This window comes from Sinohyriopsis cumingii, chromosome 7, assembly GCF_028554795.1.
Source record: "Sinohyriopsis cumingii isolate HCF-2022 chromosome 7, ASM2855479v2, whole genome shotgun sequence".
NCBI lineage: Eukaryota > Metazoa > Mollusca > Bivalvia > Unionida > Unionidae > Sinohyriopsis > Sinohyriopsis cumingii.
The window spans coordinates 27,450,892-27,476,939 of record NC_142967.1 but is presented as its reverse complement, the minus strand read 5'-3'; the positions used below and the strand labels follow the sequence as shown (position 1 = coordinate 27,476,939).

The 26,048-nt window shown below is 34.7% G+C and overlaps 1 protein-coding gene across 4 annotated transcripts in view; it reads left to right on the top strand.

Annotated features, from left to right (window-relative positions):
- The first annotated feature begins 765 nt into the window (after positions 1-765).
- LOC149794932 (nucleolysin TIAR-like) overlaps positions 766-26,048 on the top strand; it is a 250,754-nt gene continuing 225,471 nt past the window's right edge. For 2 of the 4 annotated variants that reach the window (XM_089964587.1, XM_089964581.1), the window contains exons 1-2: positions 766-904; positions 1,054-1,150. In XM_089964587.1, coding sequence (XP_089820713.1) covers positions 876-904; positions 1,054-1,150 — 126 coding nt within the window. In that variant the 5' untranslated portion in view covers positions 766-875. Of the gene's footprint in view, positions 905-1,053; positions 1,151-10,700; positions 10,788-26,048 lie in introns of those variants that run through there. The other 2 variants (XM_089964582.1, XM_089964590.1) reach the window with 2 other exon arrangements.

The following is a 26,048-nucleotide window of genomic DNA, read 5'->3' as shown; positions in this document are numbered from 1 at the left end:
TTTTGTATGCATACGCCTATAGGTTATAATAAATGATGTATCATCATTTAAATTCTTTTACGTTACAGAATTTTCTTCCATTACTGTGACGATTTAAAATCGTATTTTGAACAATAAAAACGACTCCTAGCACACACACACACACACACACACACACACACACACACAAAGATACATACATACATACTTCCTCCCATGGTATGGTCTGTCCTACTGTACATTCAAGTGGTGTTCCATTAACGAACCGTAAGAGCGACCTCAGTGGATGAACAACAACAATCATTACACGCAATATTTTTATTATTCAACAAAACCCATAATAAATACTGTATGTGCAAAATGATTATTTTTGCTCATTACTTTAATTTTTTTTTAAACACTGCTTTAATTTCGTCTCCATTTCTAAACATTACTGTCCATTACTGTGTTTAGGGAGGTCCATTTGAATTGTTGATAATAATACTTAAAAGTTGCAACAACAACACTAAAAAGTTGCAACAACAACACTAATCTTCATATAAATCAATATTATATTTATATAATGGATAAAATAAATACACACTGTTATACCGTTTTCATATTCAATTAAAAAACTACATTAAGTTTAAAATTATATTAAATAATTTGTTGCGGCTAAAAAATCTTGGTTTTCTTTGGACAAACGCACCATGGTGCTATCAGCTGATTTGGGGTCAGCCGAGTGCATACGTAGTCAACAAAACGGAAATCTCGGCGGTTTATTCCCACAATCCAATGGGCCGCATGCGTATCTCAACTTCCTGTGTGTGGTCGCCATCTCGTTGAAGTAATATATCTAAACTTCTAGAAAACAGACGACTAAACCCTACCGAACAGTTATTTTTTATTTACAGAAAATGGGGGAAGAAACGTCTCCAAAAACCTTGTACGTGTCCTTCAAAATTCTTCTTTCTGCGTTACGATCGTGATTTAAACCCAGTTGGTTTTAAATATCTTGAACTTTTTGTCTCATTGTGCATTTGATAAGCCAAATTTGAAGTTGAACTGACTTAATTTGTACAATATCTTTCTCAGGTACGTCGGAAACTTGGAACCGTCAGTGACGGAAGATTTGATAATAGCCCTTTTTGGTCAGATAGGACCTTGCAAGAGTTGTAAGATAATTCGAGAGGTGAGTTCATTGAACTTCAATTGTCTCCCTTACTTTCTTTTTTGAAAACGGAAGTTCGTTGTCACAATCCCAAACAAAACAGCTGGTATCAGTTTTGTACATTTATCAGTCTTTAGACTACTTCCATCCTATATATTGCTCCAGTTGATGATAATCTGATGTTTTTTTATGTATATACTTAACATGGTGCACTTTTAAAGATTGCCGTTGTTTACTGAGGCTATATGGTCATCGCCCGTCCCCACCCCATTATGGTTTGATGATTCGAGTTCTTAACACGGATGATAAGTTGATATAGCATGTTCATAGCCCAGCTTCAGACTTCCGCAGGAATTTACTTTTCAGTTGCTGGATCTACATTTAATGAGACATAACATGAATATACCCTCATACTTCTAGGATAGCTTTACATGCTGGTACTCTTTTAATTTGCAGAGGTGAGAATTCTTTTTATCCATGTAGGACCTGTTAGGTATAGGAACTAAATGTGTCCAATTGAAATTAAACTTTCCTTACAAAACACTATGTAGTTCTGCAAAAAAAATGTTTACCTTGGTATGTATGGGAGGTATCTCAATAGTTGCACCCCATATTGACTTAGTTGCACAGATTAGTCTAATTGTTGTAATTGTTCTGTACTTGCTCTGGTATCTTTTTCCACTGAGAAGTATATCCAAACTCAAATGGTTTTTGTTCAAAAATCTGTTGACTGCCATTTGATTTATTGAGACACAAGCAAGATGAACTGGTGGTGTAATTTCTCAAATTAAGTGTGTCTACAGTCTTTGCTTACAATACCTTTTGTTTATGCCATCCACAGATTTAAAAAATGAAAAGCATAACAGATATGTAACAAATGTGTAAAATGGTCATTTTACTTGTCAATGTTTCATTTATAACCAGATTGTTACTGGGTGGTTTGGGGTCTTGTACTGTCTTCTGCCCTTATTGTATTTCAAATTGTTTTGGGCGTACAAAGCAATGGTGGGTAAGAGAATACTATAATAACATTTGCCCAAATGTGATTAGTAATATTTGTTTTTTCTAGGTAAATTAATCCCTTGTTCAACCATCCTTGTCATTCCTCAGCTAACATTTCTCTTCAGCAGCTGAAATGTCTTGAACAGATTTTGAAAAATGAAATCACTTGAGTGCGCCTGTATATACTTTATATGTAATGTCCTAGACATCACTAAATGGTCAGGTAGTAAGATTTTGGATCTCCCTGCCCCCATGTCATACATAACAGGGTTGGTGTCTTATATTGTTAGGCCTTTATTATATCTGCCAAACTGCTTAACTGTGGCAGTGGATACACCGCTACCTTGATAACTCCCACCCTGATAACTCGTGAATCTGCTTAGAATGTGGGGTCAGGCATGGATCCCATTTATGAAACCAGAAAATACCCAAAAGTGTATTCCTATTTATTGAATTTGACGAAAATCATGATCAAAATTATGAAAGGAAACTGATATATTGCTTGATTTTGTGTCAAAAATGGTAGATATGACCTGGAAATTTTAATAAACATTGTGAAGTATCAACTTTAAAACGAAGTCATAAAATTCGCAACATTTCCTTTCCAAATGAGGGGCCCCAAGTGGCCCAGTGGTTTAAAGCGCTTTTTGTTACGGATCACTGCAATCTCACTTCTGTCTGCGTGGGTACGAGTCACGGATTCAGCTAATGTGGGTATGTGAGAAAGCTTGCCACTAACTTCTCGTGGGTTGGTGGTTCTTTCTGGGGTTTTTCCAGGTTCTTCCTCCACTATTAATACTGGCCGCCATATATAGCCTATTGTGTGCTGAAAAATGGCGTTAAACCCAATAACAACAACAACAACTTTCCAAATGGCATTCATAGTACACCAAAATTAACAATACTCAATTAAAATGCCACTTATGCCTAGTGGAGGCAGTACTTTGATAGATAAATACCAATTCAATAATTTTTTGTATCAATTGAAATTTGTGTTCTGGTTTCATCTTTTAGTTCCTTTTAAGTGTAATCATCATAAATGCAATGTGTCCTCTTTTAATTAAACGTAAAATGTGTCAATCAACTGTTACAGCTATGTCCGCAGTTGTTTTTTTCTGTGAACCTAATTAAGTGCAGAGAGTGTTCTGATAACGGAATAGCAGAAACATTTTTTGTATTGTTGCACTAAATAAAAAGTGGGCCTCCTTTTCTGTTATCTTATTAATTCTGTCTTTTGAAGCAAATAAAGGTGGAATAAACAAAAAAGTTAAAAGGCATATAAATCCTACATGCTTAAATACCAGCAGATCTGGTCATATGTCGTGTAAACTCATTTCATTTGATCAATTGAACACTGTTATAAATGTTATTGTGTACATACTCTAATATAAACTACCTTAAATTAACCTACTCAGTCATAACTGTGATTAAAGATAGTAATGCAACCAAGCGAAATGAGTACTTTGTAAAATAAAGAGCTTTGTTTCACACACATAGACCATTGTGGGGGAAAATGAGTTACAGAGAATTCCGGAACTCACATGTAGAGATATTCTCAAGGATGATAAGTTTCACTTTTACTTGTAATGAAAATCATGGTATCAGTATTTTACTAACTGAACAATTTAAAAAAATGAGTTTTTGCATAGATGATGTCTCATGAAATGTTGCGTTTTTTATTTAAAAAAAAGGAAACTTGTTTGGTAGTGTATCATCATTAGTCTGGTTCAAGCTTCATAGACTCCTTGTTTTGCAAAATCTGTTATACACCTCTCTGGGAACCAGACTAATCAACAAAAGGAAAAAGATGTGATGTTATACACAAATATTATCCCGTACCGTTTTGGCTGTTGAAACCTGTTGGAATCGAGTTATCAATCTGAACAGGTGTTGGAAATTTTGAAAATAAATGTGATTTATACAGCGTATCGAACAACTTAATCAGAAAAAAGTGCTTTATTGATGGTTGTTCATGATGTGATTATAAAATGAGGATTCAGCCATTAAACAGCCCAGTCCCCCGAATCCCACGGTTCTTTGAATGTCTTTTGTCTAGTAGATTTTGGGGAGATCCCTCAGTAACACGTACCCTTGCTTATAGTGTGGTCTTTGTTTTTGGACTTCGATGTGTGTGAGTTATCGAGGGAGAGGTATAGAAGGGGTGGTATATGTAAGTGACATTAACAGTTGACAGTGAGTATGTAGTCATTCAGGCTCATATAAAATTACTGGAAATTCATATTTTAATGAATTTTTAAAAATGGATTTCCTTTGATTTTGACATTTGAGAATGAATGATTTATGGCTCCTAAATGAGTCCTTTAATTAAATCCAGTGTAAGAATTTAGAATTTTGAACTGTACATGTTATTCAATACAGCAATTTAATTTAAGATAATTTGCTGCATTTTTAATATAAAATAAAAGCTTAGATATTTAATGTTGCCTTGCTGCAGGGTAGAGATTTTATGTATCAGCATTTGAGCGTCGGGAGGTGGTTCTGACTATTCAGGCATTTTAGTATTATAAATGTGAGAATTGTGATACATATAAATGACAGTTCATTAATTCTTTAATTACTAGTGATACTTCATGAGCTACTGCTCTGGCAAGCTTCTTAGGTCATTACTGTAGATGGTTTGGGGGCTGACCACTAGAACCTGATGCTGTTACAGCCAAGTGATAACATTTTAGCTGACGATTTGTGTATATGGGCCAGTGTTTTCATTATTTTATTTATAACTGATTGATTTTATATACTAAAACCATGCATTCATAGAAGCTATAGCTAACTTTTGTCAGCATAATTTTTCCCCCATACTTTTGAAAGATTGATAAGAAAACCCATGAATTGAACATAGACCACAATATTTGTAAACTAAAATTAACTGTTATTTTTTATGTAATTTGTATTATTTGTTGGCTTTTCTTAATGATTACATTTTATATGCATTTGTGTTCTGTATTTGACCTTGTCTGAAATCAAGTTCATGTTGTATATGAACAGTAATATTTATTTTGTAAACAGCATAATACACCTCTCCCTCGATAACTTGTGTGCAACAGGGTCCACAAACATAGACAGCACTATAAGTGAGGCACGACTTACTGAGGGACCTCCAGAATGAAAAAAGTTGCTTTGACATCGAGAAAACCATAGGGATGAGTGGCTTTAGGGAACTGGGCTATTTAATGACTGAATCCTAATTTTACAATCACAATGATAATATTTTTTATTAACGTGATTTTTCTCATGAAGTTATTCGTTATTCTGTTTAAATAACATTTATTTTAAAAATATCCAACGTATGAAAGATCGTTCCGAATGGTTTGAACAACCATCATGTGTACACGAAAAATCTGTGTATTACGTCACTGCTTTTTGTTTTCTTGATGAGTCTGGTTCCCATAATGGTGTTTAATAGTATCTTGCCAAATCGGTAGTCCACAATTTGGGAACTAGACTACTGTTGATACACCACCAAACAAGATTCCTTTTTTTCTTCAAAAACACAACATTTATTTCGTGACACGTATCCGTCGAAACTCAAATTTTTACTGTTCAGTTAGTATAATATTGATGTCATGATTTCATTGGAAGTAGTAATGAAATTTCTTATCATCCCTGAGGATATCTCTAAGTGCCAGTTCAAGAATTCTCTGAAACTCACTTGCCCACAATGGTCCGTATCTGTGAAATCAAGATCTTTATTTTGCTAAGTATTAATTTCGCGTGGCTGCCTTGTTATCTTTAATCACAGTTATGAAAGAGTCATTTAATTTAAGGTAGTTTATGTTACATACACAATAACGTTTATAACAAGAGTTTGATTGATCAAATGAAGTGAGTTCACCCGACATACGATCGAAGCTGCTAGATTTTACATTAGTCCAACTTTTGTGCCTTTTAACTTTTCTTTTATTCCACCTCCTTTTTTTTAATTCAAAAGACATAATTAACGTGATAATACAAAGGAGGCCAGCTTTTAATTCAGTGCAACAATACAACAAATACCTCTGCAAGTCAGTTATCAAAACACGGTTGTCACTTAATTAGGTTCTCAGAGAAACACTTGCGGACATAACTGTTACGGTAGATTGACACATTTTACGTTTAATTACAAGAGGACGCATTGCATTTATGATGATTACACAAGGAACTAAAATATGGAACTAGAACACAAATTTCAATTGATAATTTATTTTAAATTTAATTTGTGTTTATTAAAGTACTGCTCCACTCAGCGTAAGTCACATTTTCATTGATCAAAATTTCCTTACATATTATTAATTGCAGTGTACTAGGAATTTTGTTTGGAAAGAAAATGTAAAAAAATTGTATGAGCTATTTTTAAATTTGATATTTCATAGTGTTATTAAAATTTCCAGGTCCTATCTACCGCTTTCGATGATAAAACGAACGATACATCAAAGTTTCCGTGACCAATTTTGATCACAATTTTCTTCAAGTTCAACAAATAGGGATCAATTTTTGGAGTATTTTCGGGTTTAAAAAATGGGATCGACATCTGACCCTGCGTTATAAGCGGGTTGGCGAGTTATCGAGGAAGTGGTGTATATAAGTAAAATTTCCTGTAAGAGTATATTTTTAAATGTTAGGATCATTATAAATTTATCTTAGGACAGCCTAGGACATTGGAATCGCCTCATGGAAAACCTGTTGTACCTTATGTTTGATATGTTATTTATTATCATTTTAGTAATAGTCCTTATCTTCTTGACAACTTAGAATGTTCCTGAAATGAACTTTTGACTCTCATCCAGATTCTTTTTTTGTGTCGTAGCTTTTTATATAATGTTTTTTTACTTGGAAAATTATTAATTCTTGCCTTAACATCATGAAGTGGGGCCCTGAGTGGTCTAAAGCGCTTTCTGTTACGGATCACTGCCATCTCACCTTTGTCTGTGCCTGGTCGAGTGTCAGATTCAGCCAATGTGGGTATGAACCGCTCTCTTGGCTTAGTGGTTAGAGCATCCGCCTAGGATGCAGGAGGTCATGGGTTTGATCCCTGGCCGAGTCATACCAAAGACTTACAAAAATGGTACTAACAGCTACCTCGCTTGGCGCTCAGCATTAAGAGATCAGTGTTAGGACTGGTCGGCCTGGTGTCAGGATAATGTGACTGGGTGGGACATCATGCTACATGTCTGCGGCATGATGTCCCAGTGGTAGACATCACTATAAGCTGTCACACTTAAGACATCATAGCGATATGACTGAAAAATTGTTAAAGCTATGTTAAAAATCCAAACCACACCCACCCAATGTGGGTATGTGAGAAAGCTTGCCAGTAGCTTCTCTTGGGTCGGTGGTTCTTTCCAGGGTTTTCACGTGTTCTTCCTCCACCATTAATACTGGCCACAACAACAACAATAACAACATCACTGTTATTGTTTTGTTCTCTTTTTCATTTGGGTGGAATTATTTATGCAAATTATTACTTGCTGGAAATACGAAGTGCAATAATAATATTCTTGGTCTGGAACATAGATTTGGTATTATAGTAAATTGCACAAGTATTTTTGGACTACATTGTTGCGTTACATCAAAGCTTTAGTACATCATCATACTCCAGGTAAATAGTACAGTGTCATGTTTGAGACTACAGGCACATTAACACATTCAGCATTGGAACTTATTTGGAATACCAATGGAATTTAGATGGAACTGTATGTATTTGGACTTTACAACATTTAGGATTTAATTTGCTTATCATATTTACAGAACTGCCAACCCTTACAATTTGGCCACAAGTCATATGAAAATGACCTTTAATATACAGACTTACTGAATACAAGGAAAACAATGGAAATATGTTGTGGTAAAATCCGGATAATTGGCTTGTCCATTTTTGATTTGGATCCGGTTTCGTATTATATTTAGTGGAGTTACCGATAGAGAACTAGACTAACTTCACAGTCATGCCCCAAGCGCTTTAAACTACAGGCACATTAACACATTCAGCATTTGAACTTATTTGGAAGACCACTGGAATTCGGTTGGAACTTAATATTTTTTGTACTTGTGATAAAACTTATAGGATATTTTGAATTTATTTTGCTCATCGTATTTACAGAACTGTCAACCCTTACAATTTTGCTGCAAGTCTTATGAAATTGACCCTTAAAATACAGACTTACAGAATACAAAGAAAACTATGGAAATATGTTGTGGTAAAATCCGGATAATTTGCTTGTCTGTTTTTTATTTGGATCCAGGTTTCATATTATATTTAGTATTATATTTAGTGGAATTGGTCAGAGAACTAGACTAATTTCACACTAGTGCCCCAAATGCTTTAATCTGTACATATTTTTCCATTTGGAGTGTCAGTATGATGAAAACTGTTGATTATCCAGCTACCGATGCATGTTAAAGATGAAAGGAAAAAATAATCACAATTTTTTAATAATCAGTACAGAAGAATAAAGGTGAATATTCAGACTGTTCTAAATAAAAGAGGAAGGGACAAAATTGGGTTTGTAGAACATCACATGTCGATTTGAGTATTTCATGTGGCACGATACACGATTGCTGTTGTAATGTGAGATGAAGAAAATAAATCCAAGAATGACATAGCAATAAGCCATTGAGTATACAGTAAAACCTGTCTTGAAAGACCACTGCTATGTGAGACCACCTGTCTTGTGAGACCACATTCTCAGTGCACAAATTTATTGATTATATAGGATTGTGACCTGTTATGAGAGACCACCTGTCTTGAGAGACCATAATTTTTTGGCAAAAGAGGTGGTCTTTCAAGACAGGTTCTACTGTATAGGGTTTAGAACTGAAGTTTGCACAACTGTACTGGAAGTAAATTAGGTGTATGTGCACTTTACGAACTTTTCAGATTAACATATTGTTTATCGTTGATGCATCAGTTTGGAATACCGAACTTTTTAAATACACATTTTCCAGTTTGACACTAGCAGTACATGATATTTTGTTACACCTTATTGAGATGATTTTGTTAAGGTTGTCAGGCCTGTATTTATGATTGCTTTCTTTCTCATCATCATTTGATTTCATCCAGACAAATTTGCTTCCTTCCAGTTTGTTTAGAGGCTTTGCCATGTCTGCAAATTTTGGTGTAAAATGGTTGTAGTAGCTATGCAAACCCAAGAAGGATATATCCTCAAGGAGACTGACAGGAGGAATTGGCCACACTTGTACAGTGCTATGCTTCTTTGGGTTAGTCAAGATACCTTCCACTGAAATGACATGATAAAAAAAAATCTTTCTTGGAGTACAAGCAACAATTTTTAGCTTGAGTTTTAGCCCTGCCTATGCCAATCTAACACTTCATCTGAGTTGGTGAGCATAATCTCTTATCTATAACCAAGGTGGGGTCCAGATGTATGAGGCAAATATTCCACTGCAATGCTGCAGGACAGTGTCCATAAGCCATTTGAATGTTGCTGGTTTATTGCAAAGGCCAAATGACATCATAGGAACCTCATACGGGCCTTATTTGGATTGAAAACGTTTTCTATTGATCCACCTCCGCAATCTCAATCTTCTGATTCTTTTCATTATTAGAATAGCTTTCTTAATTGAGTACATCACAACATTTTAAGCTTTTAGCAACAACTTGCTCCTTCATTTGCCATTGGAAGTTATTACATGAGATGTGTTTTATAAAGGAAGTCAGATTGTTCCATGATTGACTAGTTTTTGCATGGTACACATCCAAATGCTGGTCTCAGTTTGTATTGTGATCAGTCTCTATTAAAGTTCCAGTTGTTAACTTCATTGCACAAGACCTCAGGTCTTTTAGTGCCATCGCAAACAATGGACTCATTGAAATGATTACGATGTTCAGTGTAATTTATGTGATACCAGGCAGGTGGTTTTCTTTCAGGTTTTAAAAATAGTAGCACAGGCAGCTTTACATATCAATACATATTGCAATAAATCCTTTGTATTGCCGTATATTGTGATGGCAATATTGAGCCCTACAGTTCATGAAATATTTGCACATATTCTCAGTTGCCATAACCTAGGTACTACAAGCAGTTCACTAAATTATAATGTGTAGTTTGTGCTATACACATTTCATAATACATGGTGTTGTGTTACGTGGGAGCATGCTGCATAAACTGTCATAGGGAAGGATAACTTTTATTTTCAAGTATGAAGACCTATGTGATAATGACTCATGTTTTCATATCCTTTTGAGCCTCATTAAGCACTCAGACTAGTGTTCTATTGTGTCTTACATCAGCAGTCTTAATTGACTTGCAATGCAATTGTTTTCTCATTTTTGTTTTGCTTTTTCCAATGATGGTATTGTCCATATCCGTTGGGAAGATGAGGTCACATATAGACACATATAATTTAGAGTCCAACTGTAAACTGCACAGATCCAGGTCTGCTTTTGCATAATACACTGACAGATCTGTGTCTATGCAGTTTATTAGTTCTGATCAGTGGAACAAGCATACATAGACCATGATATGTGCTGCTGGCACACTGCAACAGCAGATACAGACACAATTTGCAGTTGGACATGTACATGAGTATATACTGTACTGCATCATATAAATAATGAATCATGAAAACACTGATATGCAGTGTGAAAACTCATATCCTTATGTAATATTATTTGGGGATTGCCATGATGTACAAGAAAGTAAGTACACTGATAAACAAGAAGATAAGTATGATAAACAAAAATTATGTTTTATCCTTTGTCAGTTGTACCATTACAAACCATTTTTAAAGTACTTAGATGATTCATGTTCCAGTGTGAGGTGGTCTTTTGTTAAATCAGAGAAACAGCAGGAAGCTGCTGGTGTTTGATGAAAAATGACTTACACCTGCAAATGAATGCATTGTAGATCAAACATGGTAGCGTAGAGATACACTGCAAGCTATAGAAAGAGTTGGGGAAAGTCAGTTCAGTCTCCCATCCTTTGACAACACGTTTGCAACTGTTGCAAGATACATTAATAAGATATTATAATGCAGCACTGACAGTGAATCGATTGCAATTATGGCTGTTATGAATTGGGATGTATAGTATGGTAGTTAATAGTTTTAGCATAAGATGCACTAAATTTAAAATGAAATGGAAAACTTTTTAGGCTTTTAGTTAAGCATTCAAATTGGATATATGGGGAAACATACTTTGAAGATACCTGTCTTGGAATGAAGATAAATTACAACCCTTAGCTACACTACTAGTACATGTAATATGTTTTCCTTTGTAGAAGAAGAAAAGTCTTGGAAAGTACTGACCAAAAAAAAATGCATATCCTGTTTTGCTTAAACATACAGTTATGTTTTGAAAGTTAACACCACTATATGCAAGCAATAAAAGATTTATTTCAGGACAATGGAAAATCAGTTGTGTTAGTTATGATTGTTAATCTTTGATTTTTATTAGTTTACCATTTGAGTACACCATATGCAGCATCTAGATATGACCATGGCAATAATTTAAATAACACCAGGACATGGATAGTGCAGATTAACCAGTCTATTTTGCTCTGTGAGTGTCCAGGGTTTTACTCTTCATTCATATGTGTGTATGTATGGGTTACTGCTTATAACTACTAACATTGCCAGTGGAAACAAAATTCACTAATTTGAAGGAAACAGTAAGAGTTTCTTGATTGGCCTCAAGTTAGATTAGTTCTGTAACTGAGTTACCTTCTCTAAATAAAGTCTTTATTATTATTATTATTATTATTATTATTATTATTGAGAACATAGGGCCTGTAATGTTGTTGACTGATTCTTTCTTGGAATATCACTGGCGGTGTGACATTTTCGAGGTGTAGGTTGAGGGTTTAACAGTGTCTGCAATCATCGCCATATAGTACAAATTTTAAGATAAGTTCCAAAAGTAAAAGTAGATGCACCTACTATCCAGTGAGTCAGAGACCCTGTCCCCAAAATATGGTGGACATGAAAAATTTCCAGTGGGCAATGTTTGAGTTATAAGTAATCATCCAAAGCATGCCCCATGTGTCAGGATTTCATTGAAATTTGCCCAACATTGATGGAAGCCTGCTATCCTGTTTGCAGGGTTCAACAATGGTAAAGGTAAAATATGGAAACACACTTCAGGAAGATAAACCATTATAAATTTCTTTTGAAATGTGTATAAAATAGTAGATTAGAAATTACATAATTGAAGTCCATAAAAAAGGCGTAGCATATGTTATATAAAAACAATCTTTCAAAAGGTTTTCAGATTTTCATTAGTGGAATATATTTTGAACTATCAGTTTTTTATAAGAGACTCAATGTTTAAAAAAAAGAACTTGTAAAATGCATGGTTTGTAGTGTTATTTATCAGTTTTGAAGAGAAAACAAATCTGAAAAGAGGAATTATTAAATAATGACACTTGTTGATAATTTGTACATAACTGAAAATTCCACACCTTTCTGGAACACCAAATAATAGAGCATTTATTGTGTTGTTACAGTTAGAATGTACAGTAGGTATAAATAACTTCATTTACCGGTATTATGTTGTTATAGTGAGAATGTACAGTAGGTACAGTTCAGATAACATTTATTAACTTGTTACAGTGAGGATGTACAGTAGGTACAGCTGTGATCACATTTATTAACTTGTTACAGTGAGGATGTACAGTAGGTACAAATAACAATATTTCATTACATTGAGGATGTACAGAATCTAAAATAATGACAACATTTATTATATTGTTACAGTGAGTATGTACAGCAGGTATGAGTGGTTAGATGCAGGAGGTCGTGGGTTCGAAACCCTGACTGAGTCATACCATAAACTTATATAAATGGTGCCAACAGCTGCCTCGCATGGCGCTCAGCATTAAGAGGTTAGTGTTAGGACTGGTCGGCCTGTTGTCAGGATAATGTGACTGGGTGGGACATCATGATGCCCCAGTGTTAGACATCACTATAAACTGCTACACTGCAGAAATTGTAGCGATATGACTGAAAATTGTAAAGCTACGTTAAAAATCCAAATCAGACAAACACACAGCAGATCAGCCAACCTTCACAATTTTGGCATGAATTTCCTGACTCGTGATAGCGATTCACAGATTCACGCCACATGCAAAAAAGTCAAGAATTTCTAATTTCTCAATCGGTTTAAATCAGGAATAAAATAAGTTTATCCTGTTAAGTGCTGGTCAAACTAGCAGCAGTGGTCACTGGTGCCAACAACAGCCCCATGTTGCTAGTTGTGATGTTAGTAGAACTATATCCAGTTGTTACAGTTATCCCTGTAGCAAGCATTGTAAAGTATATTATATATACATGTATTTAGAACAGAAGTTTTACAATTGTTCGTGAAGAAAACCGGGACCATACTGATTTTTTGTGTGTAATTGGCACATATACATACACGTTGCAACTGGAAATGTTTTAAAACAAACACTAAATGAAGACAGCTTTCTTGAGTCTAGGAATTTTTGAATGATTAGCATGTGTCGTAATTTGCTTGAGTTCATATTTTGTTTTGCTGTGTATGCACTGACACCGCTAATCGTTAATCGTTTGATGGTTCATCTTCTGTTTTGTAATTAAGGTACATTACAGTTAAAATGTTTTCACCTCTAAGGGAGAAGATATGTATTCCACAAAAAGTGAAGTATAGATTGAAGTACACCAAGAAATGGACTTGCATTCAGCCATCAAACATCGATGTACAGTACCAGTATGTTTTTTCACACAGTAGTGTGCAAGAGATTGTACACCAAAAAATGGACTTGCATTCAGCCATCAAACATCGATGTACATTACCAGTATGCTTTTCACACAGTAGTATGCCATAGATGTTAGAATTGGGAATGTACACAGGGGCTTTTATCGTTGCTTATTTATGTCATACATATACTATATAATAATAAATATGTGGGCATGTGGCAGAAGATGTGAAAAGCACACTGCTAGCAAAAAGCATGTAGATATAGGGAAAATTAAGAGCACTTACAGCAGAATTCAGCTCTGGAGTACTTGAAGCCACCTACTCAAGTCATCCAAGCTACCAATGCTGAAGCATTGTTTATGAGTTTTCTTGTTGAATATAACCTGCCTTTCTCAGTTGAAGATCAGCAACAGTGGCAATGAAAGAGTGTTTCATATCGATTGGAAAAATAAGACAAACTTTAGTACCCTCATAGGTCTTGAAAATTTTCAACAATTTTAGTCACCAAGATTAAACAGCAGGCAAGAAGCCTGAACTGTTTTGAAAACAAATTTACCATGGCCTGATTGAGGAAGTTAAAGTCTGCCACAGCATCATATCATAAAAAATAGGGTGAAGTTTGTGTATATCAGTAAATTCAGCTGCAAATATATTTGTACATGTAATCAGTGGAAATATTGTGTTTTAGTTCTTTTGGGGGATTTTAATATAATGTGGTACAATTATCAAAGTTGATGGAGCTAGTGTCATGGTATAATTTTTCACTATCTCCAAATTCACAAATTTTTATCTCTCTTTTCACTAACTGCGAGTCTGGAGGGTTGGCAGCTCTACAGTAGGTACGAATAAACATTATAATGAGGTTGTATAGTATGTACAAATAATAAGATTTATTATGTTGTTACAGTTAGGATGTACAATAGGTACAATAACATTTAAATGTTTAATGATGTTTTTTCTGAGTTTATCATGGTATAAACTGTCATTTGCCAAATCACAATGCAAATAATGCCAGAGAGGCATTGCGTAAGCTTTAAAGATATTTTATATTAGGTTTAGAGCCTGTTTAAGCTCGGAATTTTCTTGATGAGGCGTCTGCTGTGTACCTATTTATAGAACGGAATTCTCCATCTGCAGCGTAATAGCTAAATCAGTATCAAACAAGAAATTCTCCAAATTGTATGTGATCTAAGGTTTTGAACATTCCCCATCATGGTCTTAATCTTATATCTAAATTGTCATATGTTTTCTGAGTAGAAGTTCAATATTCAAAGCAAAAGATATGTTATTTTGTTTGGCATACAAATGAAAATTGGATTTGATGCTATCATGAATTCATTGTGACTTGGCCGAATCATTATTGTCCAGTCAGACGAGTAACCAATGTTTGCGTCTTTAAATCTATTCTTGTGTTGATTAACAGTTTACGTTACCTATAGGGGCGGGGCCCCGAGTGGTCTAAAGTGCTCTCTGTTACGGATCACTTCCGACCCGATGTTGGTATGTGAGAAAGCTTGCCAGTAGCTTCTTGTGGGTGGATGGTTCTTTCTGGGGGTTTCCCGGGTTCTTCCTCCACCATTAATACTGGCCGCCATGTATAGCCTATCGTGTGCTGCAAAATGGCATTAAACCCTACAACAACAACAACAACCTATAGGGGCTACTTACAAATGAAATGAATACTGTCAGCAAATGGTTGTAGTGATGTGGGTTCCAGTAGTCAAATAGTGCAAGACATTGACAAAGGCAGTTATGAGAGGGGTGTTGCACATCTCCCACCCACCCCACATTGTAACTATGAAGGTCAGTATCTTACATTGTAAGACTGTGAATCCGGTTGTTATGATGTTAGTCTTTGAACCCCCCTCCTCCCATTCCCTGTATCCATTTACCAATAGTTTTAAATTCATTTGTAATGAGCTGCAGTGAAAGTGCTGTAGCCCCAGTGTTCTTGGCAGATTTTGAGTTTCCCAGCTTTTCTTGTTCAAATCTACTCAAATAAGGATGTATTTATATTCGGCAAAGATGTGTTATTTGATTCTGTCAAATCTGTTTATTCAGTTTTCTCAAAAAAATATAAACCCACCATTTTTATTTCATTTTCAGAGGTTCGTACACTTTATGCAGAAATAAATGCAATTGGGTCTGATCACATGATTATGTTTTGACCAGTGGAAATCCTCCCTTCGTTTATCAACTGATGTTGTTATAGGGTTTAATGCCATTTATTCAGTACAAGATGGGCTATACATGGCAGCCAGTATAAATGGTGGAGGAAGAACCTGGGTAAACCCCAGAAAGAACCACCGACCCACGAGAAGCTACTGGCAAGCTCTCTCATATACCCACATTGGCCAGGCATGAGACTTAAACCCACGCAAACAGAGGTGAGATGGCAGTGATCTGTAACATCGAGTGCTTTGGACCACTCCGGGGGCCTCATCTATCAACGGATGCAACTGTCCATGAGGCTTTTGCAGAACATCTGCTTAAATAGCGGAGCTCATCATGAATGTGAGGATGGACTCCAAAAATATAAGCTGATAACTCTAATAAGATTGATATATATATTCATCAGAATTTTTAAAAATTGCAGTAATTTGATGATAGCGACAAAGGGACAGTGTACCAGAGAGCTGACAAAAGATAAATTTTTAGTTGCAAGTACTTGCTTTACATTAAAATTTTATTTTTGTCTCACTAATTTTGGAACTTTTGTTGATAATGTCCAGAACTGGAAAGGCCCTTTTCCCATTGCCAAAATAATTGTAATAAGGACTGTCAGATGAAATTAAGGGATAAAATAACAGTTATCTGAGCATAGATATAAAATAGAATAACACAAGCTCCTGTTTGTAAAATACAACAATTTAATCAATTAAGTACACAAAATGAAATTGAATATGAAATGTGAATAATTCACTTTCTTCCAGGAATGTAGTTACAAAATTATGCAAAATTTAATTAGCCGTTTTGTTATACTAAATTTCATCACATGATCGAGTGGCAGATCAAACTCAGATGGCTGGCATGACAGCATCACATGTTACTTCTGGTGATAGGTCAGCATTTCTGTATCTTTTTCCTCCACCCTCTCCTAGCCTCTTTGGTCATCAATATCTTGGTTGCAGGCTGTGCACTTTTCCCAATGTACAATACAGGTATGGAGCTATTTTCTTTCCTTAAACTATATAATATAGTACCTTACCTAAATGCATGTCAGGTTTTCTCCTGCGATCAACCAGTATTGTAACTCTTTTTGTGTCAAATGTTATTTCTTGAAATTCAAAAGAACTAGCTATGACAATTTCACAACTTAATACAATTTATGTCATTCTAGCTGCTCTCAAATTCCTACTGAGACTGATATTATTACTGCCCCACTATGACTATTCCTTTTCCTGCCATACTAGGCCAGTTTGCTCATATTCCTCGATTCTTGGTTGAAGAGAATTCACAACTTAATTACAGTGCAACCCCGCTATAACGCGAATTCGGATACAACACAGTCATCGTGTGGCTCTTGAAATTTCTTATATTCATCTGCATATGATAAAATATTTTTTGTTCAAAGTACATGAAATAGTGTATAAAAAATTTATTATCATTATGGGGAAGAGATTGCATATGAATTCTAATTTAATATGATCGTGGTGTGGTTCCTGAAATTTTAAATAAATGTATATTTTTCTCCTACTGGGAAAGAATATTTTTTTTAAGTATGAGAAATAGTGTGTAGAACATTTATTATCATTTTGGGGAAGAGTTCGCGTATGAATTTTAATATAATACGATCGTGGTTTCACTTCTGAAATTTAACTATCACCAGGTTCTTGAAGTGTTATGCCAAAATAAACAGGGTCGGAAATGTTACTTATTACTGGTCCATGAGTAAAGCCAGTAAGTCATCTTTGTGATTGTCTTCAATTAATTCTGTATAGAGTCATTGCTCAAACAATAGCCGACATGTGTTTCTACTTCAACTGCATACACAACCAAGCAGCAGACAATGTGGTGGTTGATAAAAGATTCTCACAGTTTAATAAGCATCAAAAAACAAAAGCTGCCAGGATGTTCGCTGGGCTTGGTGGTGTTATTAGATGCAATCAGTTGACCAGTAAATAATGTCCGCTTTATTAGCTGGAAATTGAAAGGGTATGAAATTGTACATGCGTTCAACTTTAATTTTTTTAAATAAAAGTGACTCGTGACCATTGCAGGCCTACTGCACTTGGTTCTCGGGTTTTACATATGTATGGGGTTCACTTATGAACTCATTATTAATTTCCTAATTTAAAAAAAAATATTTTACCGTTATGGAAAAGCAAGTTCACAAACGCATTGCGTTCTCTGCACTTTGCACAAAAAAAAATTAATATCATTTTGGGGAAGACATCGTGCATGAATTCGAATATAATATGATATAGAATACAATCATGGCGTGGTTCCTGAAATTTTAAATACATGTTACGTGTATTTTTCTCATACCCCAAAAAATACTTTTTTTAAAATGCGAGAAATAGTGTGTAAAATGTTTATTATCATTTTGGGGAAGAGTTCGTGTATGAATTTTAATTTAATACGATCGTGGTGTCACTTCTGAAATTTAACAATTTCACCAGGTTTTGAAGTGTTATGCAATTGTACATGCCTTCAGCTTAATGTTTTTTATAAATGTGAATTGTGACCATTGTATGCCTACTGCACTTAGTTCTCAGGTTTTACATGGGTATGGTGTTTGTTTATGAACTCGTTATTAATTTCCTATTTTTTATAAAAATATTTTACTGTTATGGAAAAGCAAGTTCACAAACGCAAGTCGTTCTCTGCACTTTGCGCAATGCTTAGTATAGTAGTTTTCACACGTTTCTTTCAATATTCACAAAATCTGAAGTAAAAGTTATATGCATGCTGAAAACATGTGTTGATTGTTAATTATTCTTGCTGTAGTCATTCAAACAAATAGGCATACAAGTTTTAATTATTGGAAATTTGCAATGAATAAATGTACACGGAAACACATATGAGAAAATTTTAGTATGAAATTTGTACAGACACCGTTCATAGACCCTGGAACGTAATGAACCATACACGGGCTTCGTCTTTCTTAACCTAATTTTGCTGTTAATGTTTCCCATTTAATTGAGACACATGATGTGTGACGTAATTATTGAATAGTTTAAATATGTATGCAGTTTTTGCAATGGAATTACATGTATTATGGATTAATTGCAAGCCTCGATGGTACGATATCAGACAGCAAGTAAACAGTGTTGATAATCTGTTCATGCTGTATATTAGACGTTGAATTCAAACACAATATTCTGGGTTAAAAATTATTGAATATTGTAAATCTGTGTGCAGTTTTTCAATTGAATTACATGCATTATAGATGAACTGCATGCCACGACAGGCTTAATACCCTATTCATCATACACATTAGACATGAATACACGTATATGTGCCAATGAGTTGTTCTCTGAAAAAAGTAAAATGCTGTAAAACCCTGCATTAATGCAACCCCGATATTAACACGATCCAATTTTTTTTACCCCCGTTATCGCGTTGTAGCAGGGTTCCACTGTACATACAAATTAATTTACTTCACTCCATGTCTTAACTATGTTACTTTGCTAATTTGTGATTCATTGACATACATTTCCAGATATAGAAAATCAGTCCTCAACATAAAATGATAATCATTTAAGACAGGTAAATTACTTATTCACATACTTTGTTCCAAAAGAAATGCATGAAATCTTTCACTGCCAGATTTCTATTACGTACAAAACAAACTAAATCCAAACTCATTCATATAGTGAAATATTGTATGACTTTCTTTCAACAAATGAATCCATGATTATTTCTGAACAGAAGGAACATTTGATGTATGAATTTAAAATGAATAAATTCAACAAATAATTATAAAATTACATCAGTGAACATACATTGCATGTAATTGAGACAATACCTTCGTGCGTTCCTGAGCCCTTGCTGTCTTATCATCAGAGAATTCCCTGTATCATTTGGATTTAGTTCTCACAAATTTCCAAACCCCATGTCCCATTATGAATTTATTTTAGGAGAAAAATTACTTAATGATTTTCCTCAGAGTCCCCCTGACTTTTCCTCTGAGCAGAAATACATGGACTGAATAATATTGCAATGGTGATTACTTTAAAAGCTTGAATTCTGTCAGAGAACACAGACACGCCTCATTAGCTTTGAACAGTCAGGATTACTACTTTAGCTGCCAAATTTCTTATCACTCCCATAGAAGTCTGAATCATCCTGTCTAGTCTGCCATTATTAATAACTATTCTGGAAACTATAATTTTATGACACCTGTTTCAAATGGTCCCTGACTTCCTAAAAAATCCCCCCATTTTATCACTTAACCTTGCGTTAACATTGCACTCTTATCTGGCCTAACCGTTAACTGAGCAAGTCCTAAATTAAAATTCAATTGATGCCCAAAAAAGCAGATTCCATCCATTGCAGTCAATGACTGATAGCAAGTCTAACTCTTACACTAAACTTAATGATTATATGTCATGCTGACCCTGACAGAATGTTCAGCAACATTATCTATACACAAATGTTGCACCCTTACTAGGACCCAGTGTGTATAACTGGACTGGACACAACATATTAAATGGGCCCATTCAGCAAGAGTTATGTCAATATGGGCAGTGTATTGATCATCCACTACTTCTGGCATATTTAACAGGGTTCAGCAAGGCAAAAGAATACACGAGACTTTGAAGTTTAGTCGCAAAAAATGTGTGGATATAAAAAATGTAATTTTTTCATTAAAAAGATCATATTATAAAATAAAGGCTCAGAATGAAAGTATTGAATATCAACAGGGCTTCCAATAATGCACAGATGTGCGTCCCTGATGCAATACAATCAAAAATGATGCATTAAAACCCCAGCCTATGGGTCCTGTAGGATGCAATAAAAATTTATGACCAAATTGATTTCCAGCTTAGAGAAGAGGTTGAGGTTTCTCAAAACAAGGATTTTCTATGCCATCCGTTGATGTCGTTCTCATTAATTATGCATCGTGTCATTTCTGAGTGTAGCTGAATAAGTATAGTGCACGTGATCTTGAAAGGATGACACGCTAAGGATTTCAGTTAAATTAGAAGATAAACCCAGCAATAATAAATATTACTACCATTTGTTGCTTTCACGTTGAGACTTTGGATAAGTATTTTGGGGGTTAGACGCAAATTAAAGTTAAATTCATGATCATCCAGTTCTGTAATTAAGATGCCTCACCTGATATTTTTGTTTTGGAGGGCACAGTGTATTACAGGGTTTGCAAGGTACCTTGAAAAGTACTTGAATTTTTTTATTCGTCATTGAAAAGTACTTGAAAATTGTTTTTACCTTGAAAAGTCATTGTAAATAAGCCTTGGTCCTTGAAAAATAGAAAATTAATTGACAAACAAATGTACAAAAGTTTCTTTTCATACAATTACATCATGCAATTGAAATAAAACTGTTACTATTTAGTGGTTTTACTGGTTTACAGCATGTGACCAATCAGATACTGTATTATAATTAATTTTCCTTGGGGATCAATTTTTGTGGTTTTTGTTGTTGCCGTGTACCGCGAATTTAAGTCCCCAACGAAAAATGAGCCAAGTAGGATGAAGCCCCCCCCCCCCCGTTTTCTTATAGTATTTCATTCCTAGAGATAAACACAGCTGTATACTCAGGTAAATAATCCCCAAATTGCTGAATTAAATGTGGCTTAAGTAAGAAATCATTCATATGTACTTTAATAACCGATTGGCCTAGTGTTGTTGGCTGCATCGGCTTCAATTGATGTTGAGAACTTAAATGAAAACATGGCGAAAGTGTTTAATCTTGACATGTGTTTTATTTGTGCTCATAGAGATGGAAGTATTGCTTTAGTGTTTTTGACAGTGTCAGCTTCGACTGATGTTATTCACTTGGTCAAAAACACGGTGTAAGTATTAAACTTGCCATGTCTTTAATTTGTGCTCATACAGGTGGTAGTATTGTTTTAACCATTAAAGTGACCGCTGTTTGCGTCAACATAGTTTTATTCTTTTGTATTCTTTATTTTGGGTATTTGTAGAAGTTAAACCATGAAATTAAATAACTACTAATATGCAGATTTTGAGAGGCAAAACCACGAATTTAAGTACCCACAAAAATGCCTTTTTTAAATACACAACCAAACAAATTGAGCCCAATGAAAATAAATGATACTACAGTGGTTATAATTGCACGTGGACCTGATTATAGAGAGCATTTAAACGTGTATGAATCTTTTCCAATGATCATTCTTCATCGATTTATTTTCTGAGGCAGCGGGTCAGCTTTGTACTTTAAATCATGGTGAATCAGTTGTTCAAATTCTCGAGAGAAAAGATAATGAAAAATATGCATAAAAATGGTCAGTTTGTTTTTATTTTACATCCAAGCTGCTGGTTTTCGGCATACAATCTAAAATTTGGAAGTCCATTATTGACTTTTTTGGTGTCACAACCAAACTTTGGGTGTAAATTACAGTCGCATGCCTGTTGCCAAAAAGGCTGATTTCTACACAATGTACGTACATCTGTGTGTAAATGTACCTGTAAATTTTTGATGAGCAATCATGCAACAGCATATGTAAATAATTAAGGCGACACTCAGCATACTTTCACGGCGGGTGATTTTGAAATGCCATGTGAATGCATCATATAATGCATCAAAGTTATTCCAGAAATGAATTTTTTGTCGGCTGCAGACAGCTTCAGGTACGCATAAATTGTGCAAATTGCTATATACGAGGTCAGCTGATGTGTATTTGGTGAAGTGTGTCGGAGAGAGAAGGTGTGCTTCGGCAATTTCCGTAACCTCTAATCACTACCGAATATTCAGGAGGTTACATTCACACCTGCCAAAGGATAAATAAACACATATGTGGCATTGAAAATACAGAAAATTTATCTGGGTATTATTCTGTGAGAGCTTACCCATTTCACTTGGAGCAGAATGCCAGGGAAGTGTGTGTTCAATCCCATCTGGTGCAAAAAAAAACAAGAATACAAGACCCAGTAATTAATTTCCCATATACTTGAAAGTGAAATAATGGTGGATTATACCTCCATAATGAAACATTCTTCGTATTTGCCATTACCAAATAACAGCGCTATCAGCTCAAAAAGGAGATTGCTGACCATGTTAAAGAACTTAGTACTTAAAATGTCAGTGGTTATATTGTGATCATGTGGGCAAATTACATATACGAGTGTAGAATTTAAAGAACAGATCATGTCTAGTCTACTTTGTCTACTTTTAGTCCTTCCATTGTATTTTGTTCTTCATATGATTTGCGACTTTCATACAAGCAGACTCTGATCTCCAGTAGTTGTACTTGTGTAGTTGGAGTTAAGAATTTAAAGAACTGTTGAACCTTGTATGCCTTATTGCCATGTAAATCCATATATTTTTTTTGTTCTTCATATAAAGTTCTGAATTCATTTGTTTTTCTTAGAAATAAAGTGGTGCTATTCTAAGATTTTTGTATATTTTTTATTCTCTTTTATAAAGTCTCATTCTCATTAATCTGTTAAATGGCTGTTGATAAATATACCCAAAGTGCACTGGGCATTGGGATCTTGAAAAATTTGGATAAAGTAATTGTTCCGAAGTCAACTGTTGGGATATTAATTTTAATACATGAATATTTAAAGGATTACAAATAAGTGGGAAAAAAAAAGGTTTTTATGTCCTGGCATTTTAATGGACATTTATCCACTTTATGTGTATGCCCAACATGCCTCTGAGAGGAGACTACAATTTTTACTGTTGGAACTCGTATTTTCATCAAAATTCTAGTGAGACCTATAAAATTCAAATGTGGGGATCCTCAGGACACCATAAAATATCAATTTAATGGAAGCCCTGATCAACAGTCATACACTGCTGCAGTTTTGATCAATATACCAGAGAGTAATTTATTTGCCAAAAATATATGTATTGCAATCAAGAAATGTGTGTATTTCTGTTCACTTATTTTTCCTACTATTGCAATATAAATATTGTTCAGAATCTACTTTTTGATCAATCATTGGGAAACTACAAGAATAGAGTTACCTCCCATAGACTGATGATGAACTCTTTCTGGAAGAAACATAAGGGCATACAAGAAAAGAGTGGATTTCTCTTTTTCTTTCTCATGAAAAATGAATAAATAAGTAGAAAGAGTGTCTGAAACTTTCAGATGATTTGTTTACCAGTATCTATTTCTTATGAGAGACTGGCTGTCTTGTTAACAGATCTCCATCCCTGAGAAAACTTAGTTGTCAGTTTGGAATGTAGGTTTGTGACAAAGTTGTAGTCATTGAACCTACTCATAAAATTAGAGGAATACATGATAAGCCATCTGTAGTGCATACAGATATTGAATGGGGTACTTGGAACCACAAGAAACAGTACTAGTTGGCAACAATATTAATAGAAAGACATTATTTATACAATAAGAACATTGGACTAATTTGTATATGTATACCTATAGTACATACACTGTGGTTGTAAACATTTCTTGCTACAAAAAGTTAAGGTATAAAAGGTTATGATTTCAATGGATTAATAAGGCATTGAGGGCTAGATAATTTTTCTCCATCGAATGTATTTGCAATTGAGGAATGAATATGCAGGAAATTGACTTGTACTGTATTTAAATCGATCAGCTGGATTCATGTATTTTAAATAATGTAAAACATGTATGGTTAGAGATATGGCAGAATTATGGAATTTAGGAAACAGAGTACTGATTGGAATGGTTGAGATTAACAAATAGAATATTACTATATACTGTTAACTGCTCCGGTGGCCTAGTGGTTAGAGCATCCGTCTTGGATATGGGAGGTCCTGGGTTTGATCACCGGCTGAGTCATACCAAAGACTTAAATGGTACTTACAGCTGCCTCGCTTGGCGCTCAGCATTAAGAGGTTAGTGTTAGAATTGGTTGGCCTGGTGTCAGGATAATGTGATTGGGTGGGATATCATGCTACATGTCTGTGGCATGATGCCCCATTGCGGACATAACTGTAAACTGCCACACTGCAGAAATCGTAGCAGTATGACTGATAAATTGTTAAAGCTATGTTAAAAATCCTAATCATACACACACACACACTATCTGCTGTTTATTACCTAATACAGTATCTTTGCTATGATAAGGTAAGGGAGTCAGCCTAATAAATTTGTCAAAAAGTTGGGGTTGGGCTAATGATTAGACGAAGATATCCCTAGTAAATGCAGTGTTGTTCCTTCTTTTTTTAGGATAATGTTGTATCCTACCCTTCTTGTGTGCTACACTATCTTAAAATCATGGACATTTGTTGGTATTCATTTTTTTTCTAATATGGAAATCTTTGAGAATGAATGTTTTGTGCTCACATATATGTAATTCCTGTTGCTACATCCTATGAGCACATCTAGAAATCCCTCTCTTCATGGCAGAATGAATATATTAATAGAAAATTCTTTTTAAGTGTGATGAACAGAGCCGACAGTAGACAAGTAAAATGGAAGAGTGGGAGGATTTGCATTGTCATTATTCATGCTAGAGGATAGAGCTGGGTACTGAGGTATTTTTGTATGCACCAAGATATACCTTTTTTGTTTAATTTCCGTCTGTCAGTAGCTGGAAACAAATGTCTTGATCTATTTACAGCAAATTAATACCATATTGTATTTAGCCTTCCTCCCCCTCTCCCTCCCAATGTTGAATGGCCAGTACCTTATAGAGTAGATAAATTTGCTATGTGTTTATTAATTCTTAATTTTAGAGCCATGTTTCTCCAATGGAATGTGTTGATTTTCTGTTTCTCAGTGGTGCATCAACATCATTAATAACATAAATTTGATTTTACTCTTTGACATATAGATGCTTGACAACAACAAGTTGTACACAGACTAATATGAGAAATGGTGAAGAATTTATGTGAAGTCTCATTTTTTTGTACAGGAGTCCTGATGGACCAGAATTTCTGGTGAGGTGACATCTTGTAGTCTGATGGTTAATTCAAATAATCAAAGAATTGTAGACATTTCAAATGATCATGCATTCAGTTATAATTTTCCACCACTGAATATAAAATGTTTAACTGTTCGAGTTTTTTGGGGGGGTGAGATGGGGTACATTTTCTAGGAAAAGGTAAAATATGTGAATAACAGATTTCCAATTGTATAGTTTTTCATTGTTT